At 36.1% G+C, this 6,861-nt stretch overlaps 1 protein-coding gene across 1 annotated transcript in view; it reads left to right on the forward strand.

Moving 5' to 3' along the window:
• Positions 1-6,861, forward strand: part of SLC1A3 (solute carrier family 1 member 3) — a 65,596-nt gene that overhangs the window by 43,700 nt on the left and 15,035 nt on the right. Inside the window, exons 4-5 of the mRNA XM_027745670.2 lie at positions 2,115-2,319; positions 3,737-3,779. Coding sequence (XP_027601471.1) covers positions 2,115-2,319; positions 3,737-3,779 — 248 coding nt within the window. The remainder of the gene's footprint in view (positions 1-2,114; positions 2,320-3,736; positions 3,780-6,861) is intronic.

A 6,861-nucleotide genomic window follows, 5' to 3' on the forward strand; every position in this document is an offset into this window, starting at 1 on the left:
GTTCCTTATGTTCAAGCTGAGAAATAATTTCTATGATAGCAAGAGCAGGAGTGAGACTGAGCAACCTAAAATAAGAAGCCATGTAGTCACAGCCAGAGTCCACAACAGGAAACCAGGCTGGAAAGCAGCTTACAAAGACCAGAGCACGACTCTTGCTCCCTGACACATCACTTGCACGTGGTTCACCACTCAGTCCCAGAATCAGTCCAAGGCAGAAAGAGGATCACAAGCTCTAATCCTTCAACACAGCAATCTTTATTGGCAAGATATGCCCTACACTGACCCCTAAGGATTTTTGGGGTATAGGAGACTCAACCTAGTATCAAGTGTGGAGTAAAAAAGTAAAAAGATAAGGCTCGGTGTGCTTGTGAATCCTCTAAGACTGACAGTGCTCAGCCTCTGGTCCTTAATCAATTACCTGTCAAGGGCAGAATACTGGGAACTGACTGATTCAACATCTGTGCGTTTCCAAACATTCCTTCCAAACTGTATATGTTAACCTTCCATGCTCAGGATGTTTAAAACGAGTTTAAAACTGGTCTGAGCTGAAACGAAAAAATACATAGGCCAATGTTGCTACTTTAGAAAAAGCAAATAAGAACACAAAAAAAGCAGTTACAATATATGAAGATGAAATTGACTGGACTAGTATGCAAGCAGTATTTTTTCATTTTGCAAATTACATTTCATTTTAATTTTGACTCTTAAAAAAAATCTGTAACAAATGGTGTCTGAGGTAAATATTGTGCAATTCAGTAGCAGAACTAAAGTTCTCAAAAAATTAGTAATTTTATTTTTTTGCACTGCTTAATAATATTTGCACTATTTTATATTTACATTATTTTGAGGACTCTAAAAAACACCCTGATCTTCCATCCACCAACAAGAGGGCTACAGGACTCACTTCCTGTTTGTAAAGATAAGAAAACTAGTAATTACTTGCTAGTATTTACCATTTTCCTCACAGAATTTCAAAACAGAAACATTAACTTACCATGAACATTATTATCCAGTTTTACGGATGGAAAAGCTGAGCAGAGAAATGAAGGATCAAGTGATTCAAATGTTGGATGCCCATTTTCAGTTTCTTACTGTACCAGTAACTCTTTGTTCTTCCACTGCAATGGCACACATAAACCAAGCAATTTGGGGTGTGAACCCAGTGACCTCCTTTCGCAATTCCTTTTGAGGGTACAGATCTTACTGACTCTCATGGTTTCTGTCAATAGGGCAGGCAAATACTAGCTGAAATGAAAGGGTAAGTATGAAGCACGTGATTGGTTTTATACTTTGAAGATTCAATCAGAGCCTGGAACACAGTCTTGGTCTAAGTTACATGAGTGACTAGAGTGCTTTCACTACTACTCCAGTAACGTGTGTTTCCTCCTTTAGAAGACAGACAGTATGATATATCCACAATTGTTTGAGAAAACATTTAGTTTTGCCAGGTCATGATTCTAGTTTTATATTTCTGTATTATTTATATTCCTGCAGTCCTCTTGATATATTTTAAATGCTTTCTCCTCTGAGACAGACACCCAGAGCAGAAGGTGGCCAGCTTTCACTGTATTTTATATGTTCAAAGATGGCGTCTACGTATATGTATGGGCAGTCCACGGAAGTATGGGTTAGGCAGTTCCATAGAGTAGGACATAATAAAGCTGAGGTCCATTTCGGACCTCTTTTTTCATTCTGCACTTTGAAAGCTTGATTCCAACAAGAAGTATCAGAACTGCTTTGAGACAGATGGCACATCCCTCCAAGTGACGTATGGGGAAGTAGCTGACTACTGGAAATTTTAAGGAGAAGGAGCAATGGAGCATTTTAAGAAGAAGAATACTAAGAAGAAGAATACTAACTGCATCTGATGGAAAGAGAAAGAGAACAGAAAGCTGTAACTCTTGTAATAAAAAATTATGTAACAACAGGCATTAGGGGTGGGATGGGAAGACAGTGGCTGTATGAGCTGCAATAGAGAGAGACAGCTTGCCATGGGTAGCTTTAAATGTACTGGTCATCTAAACTCTTCCCACAAAACAGTTTTCATCGTGCTTAATTTGTACTCTTTGCTCACGGCTGTGTCCGGTGAATCTCACTGTGCTTAAATTTACTAGGAATTGCTGCCCTGGATAGTAAAGCATCAGGGAAGATGGGAGTCCGAGCAGTAGTCTACTACATGAGCACTACGATCATTGCTGTACTGATTGGTATAATCATTGTGGTCATCATCCACCCTGGGAAAGGTACGAAAGAAAACATGCACAGAGAAGGCAAAATTGTGCAAGTGACAGCAGCAGATGCCTTTCTTGATTTAATCAGGTATGCCTATGATATTGCACATTTTCTGTACCAATAGCAATGACAGTAATATTTAGATTCACAGAGAACAAAAGTAGAGAATTTTAGATAGTGACTGCATAGTTGCCAAATTTCTTTCAGCTGTGTGATACCAATATCTCTGTTTTTAATATCTCCCTTTTTAACCCATGACAACTCTACAATGCCACAAAATAGATTTAATTCCAAATCAAAGTGTTGCAGGGGAAGAAGCTGCTTTTAATATTCAAAGAAATATTCTTTCTTTCATGCACAAAAGAAAGACCGGTTCTGCTATCTGCATGGGTCTTTTTTCCTCCTTCCGTAGCACAATCCCTATTACCAAATTCCTCCGCTTTTCTTTACTTCCAGCTTTCAACAGTTTTCTCCCTTCACTTGAATCCCTGATTTAGTTATTAATTTTAATTTTGAATTGTAGCTGCCAATCTGGGTGCATCTAATCAACTTGTTAAATTGTATGAATGGGAAACAAGTTCCAGGAACAGGCAAGTAACATGCTTGAAATAGAGGGGCACAGATGTAAAATCATGTTTTCTCCTTGCTCAGAGACTCTGCAATACCTCTTTTATAGACCTAATATGTCACAGGGAGGAGGGAAGCTGAGGTTTTGAACTCGGGAGCTTTTCCACAGGTAAAGCCACCAAAATTTTGTGTTCCACTAACCCATTTGGAGAAGCCAGAGACATGGAGAAAGGCCTCCAAGAGTCATGCTGCCAGGAAGGGGGACTTTAGAAAGACCCATGAAGAGGTTTGCACTCAGATTTCTCAAGATTTATTCAGTTAGGCTGCTTCTAATTGCCTCAGAAATGCACCATTCTGGAAAGTAAAGAAACAAACTCCCATCTGTAAAAAATGTACGCACACATATGTAATTATATGTGTATGTTTTATTATTATGGAATACTCAAACTTGAGAGAGGTTTATTTTTTAATCGCAGCAAGACTAAACAGAATGATAAATGTCATGAAGTACTAGGCTACATGACTGCAAAAATTGAGAACTAGAAATGCATTAAATATTATTAAATTATTTATTACCATGGATTCATAAAACATTAATAAATATGAAATTAAAAGTCATCACTGTCCCACAGAGCTTCGTACATCTGGTAATTTAGCTAATATACTGCTCCATAACCAGACCTGCTATACAATACTGGATACAGAGATTCCAGTTGCCAGGATCTATCCAATCCTGCTGCATTTTGTCCTGATAAAGCTAACCAGGCCAATGCTATATACAAAGCTTTACCCACCGTATACAATAATTATATATTTGCCTAAGGATTCCTTCAAAAATTAGCTGGTCAGTTCTTTAATTCATTTATTAGCTGCACCCTTACTTAAAATATTACTGGAGTATTATCACTTCTCATATTATTTTGTTTCTTTTTCACAGAAATATGTTCCCTCCAAATCTGGTGGAAGCTTGCTTTAAACAGGTAAAAATGTGTTGTTATTTCCAAAGAAAACACGACAAAGTAAGAAACTGAAATGTAATAGGATTTGTTTTAGGAATATCACATACTTGTACTTAGAGTAGAAACACAACTTATGTATGCTGTCAGTTGTCAAAAAAAACCCAAACTAAATCAACCAAATCTGTGCTTTGTTTTTAGTCATATTGAGACAATAGTACTTGCTATGAGAAGTGAAGAAAACACACCTGGCTTGACAAATCAGAAAATAGGTTTTTTCAAAATGTCAAATTTTTAAGTCTGCAGAAGGGTTCACTAAAGTCAGTACAGAATTTGCTTTTCAGAAACAGTGTTACGTTAAACTGGGAGATACTGAGATATGCACCATCTGCACAAAGACTGGAAGACGTTCAAGAATGTCATGTGAGGAACATGCATAGATTCAAAACAGAAAGAAACATGTCGTGGACATTAAAAACAAAAGCAAATGGGGGGGACTTCCTGTCACCTATGGTGGGAGTTCATAGGAGTGCTTTTTCTATGTTGCTTCCTAAATTCTATCATTATTCTGGCCTTAACCTTAGCTCTTCTACAAAGAAAATAGTAGTAACCAGCTACACTTTTTTTTTAAAGGACAATATTATGTATTTAGTGAAACCTGTAATGTGTGTTTCTATATTCTGATTGCTTCATATTGACCTCCCAGACAACCTTGAACTGTTATTCACCAGTTACTGCTGTAACAATAAAGAAAAGCTGAAATGTGGAGGTCAAGAAGTAAGAGGATAAAGTAGATACTTTCCAAAGTCCAGCTGAGTTACATCTTGCAGAAGAATTGAAAAGAAATTGTAACATTATCTTTGGCTATATAAACAGAAATCAATAAAAAGCAGTGAATGCCTGCATTAAAGATTTCTAGATTAAAGATTAAAGATAAACCAGACCCAAGTCCAAAACTAATAAATGCTATGCCTCTGTCTTCAGCCAGGATGTTGATGGCCTCAGTAGAGTGATGCAGAAGAACAGTATGGAAATACAAAAGTTTATATTTAAACTAGAAAAGAAATTCAAATAATTTAATGTAATAAAGTACAGGAATGATATGATCTTTATCTCAAAACGATGAAATAATTAGGGCATTAAGTTACAGCTCTAGCAGCAACTATTTTTCATAAATCTCTCAAGTTGGGAAGTTATTATCTATAGCTCTTGAAAGCAACCAAAGTGTCTTTCAGATTGCAGTTTCAGAAGGATTTGGGAATTGATTTAAGCAGATAACAAGCCATTAGCTTGATCTCAGTTATACTGAAGGATATAAAAAAAAGAAACCAACAAAAAAAACAACAACAAAACAAAACAAACAGAAAAACCCCCAACCAACAAAAAAACCCCACTGATATCCGAAACAGAGATTGTACCATCTTTTTTCCATAATATTGCTCATTTCCCTTTTCTTTTCTTTGTTTTGATTTGGTTTTGGTTTTCACTTAGGTTTTTTTTGCTTGGTTGGTTGGCTTTTTGGTTGGTTTTTTTTGTTGATTGTGGTTTTCTCTTTTGCCTTTTTTGTTTTGGTTTGGTTTTTTGTTCTTCTGTGGCAGAGAAAGGTAATGTATCACATTTCTTTAGACTTCTGACAAAAGTTTTTGATTTGAGGAAAGTGAAATAGTTGAGTAGGGGATAAGAGTATTGTAAGAATTGTAAAATTTGTGGAGATAGCAATGGAAGTTGCTGGAAGACTGGGCGTACTTCAGTTGATATTTTTGTGAATGACATTGCCATAAGATGCACACAATTAAATTTACAGATGACAAGAAAGTCCAAGCACTTTGTATTGAGATATGTGACAAATGCCACGAAAGGTGGCATTTCACTGGCACACTGCAATACTGTGGAGTCAAAGCAACAAAATGAGTCAGCTCTTGCAGATGTTGGCATGTTTGATTATCTCCTTGTAGCTCTCCATCACATGTGAAATAAACATTTAGAAATTAACAGTAATTTCTACTTTGACATAGCAAGTTACCGTCAAAAAGACAAAAAAGAAAAAAAGTTAATCCTCCTCTAATTCAGCTCTAGGATATATTAGGTGACAGAACACCAAGACAGAAACTAAAGCTGGAGCAATGTGACCATCTAAAATACTGAATATCTTCAGCTTTTTCATTCATAGATTGAATTAACACAATGGAGAGAGGAGTTATTATTATATTATTTTATTGGGATTATTGAAAGAACAGAACATATAAAGCAAAGAGGATACTGATTTAGAAACTATTCAAGTACAAAACCAAACTGGCAACAGAGCTGAGTAAGATAAAGAAAAATGTTTATGCGAAAAGAAAGAGAAATCTGTGTTACTGAATTTAGAGCAGGAATTGGTAAGGTTTTTAACCTTCCGTTACTTAAAGGTGAGGTCCTGGAAAAGTCTTCAATTAGGAGTCTAGGAGCACTTCAACAGTTTTACCACACAGCTTAAAAAAATTCTTTTCATAAAGTATCCTACAGCAACAGGAAACTTGACTCGGTGACTAGCAGTTCTAAATCTATGTTCTTAATTAAAGATGTCCTGCAGATTCTGTTTACATTAAGTATATTGTATTTCTCATGTGCTTTACAGCTTAAGGAGATTTCTAAAAAGTAGTTTGAAAACCAGGAAATGTTTAGTGAAAGTTTTTACTGACATTCAGCAACAGCTACACTTACTGATTTTAAATTACCAGGATTTTAAATCTGTCATACTGATACTTTTATGTATTTGAATTCAGTACCGAATCCTACATTTTTAGGTAAAAGTTATTTTGTTAGCAGATTTGTTAAACTAAAAAAGTAGTTTACAAGTACATGTAAGATTGCTAGGTATCCAGATGATTTTGTACATCTGACCCCATAACTTTCTTTTCAAAAGTTTCCATCCATTTCTTCATATTCTTCTCAGAAGCCTTATGAAGAAGGATGATCCATCTGGCACTAATCTGGTTCTATAACCAGATGTTGGCTGGCCCAAACACAAAACACACTGTACATATACACTCACAGTTGTCCACAGTCAAAGGTGTAATACTGATCCACAGCCTCACACACCTGGAAACCACCTCTGGAATATGCA

The sequence above is a fragment of the Pipra filicauda genome, unplaced genomic scaffold (genome assembly GCF_003945595.2).
Source record: "Pipra filicauda isolate LSUMZ 115617 unplaced genomic scaffold, ASM394559v2 scaffold86_size2582843_pilon, whole genome shotgun sequence".
NCBI classification, from domain to species: Eukaryota; Metazoa; Chordata; class Aves; order Passeriformes; family Pipridae; genus Pipra; species Pipra filicauda.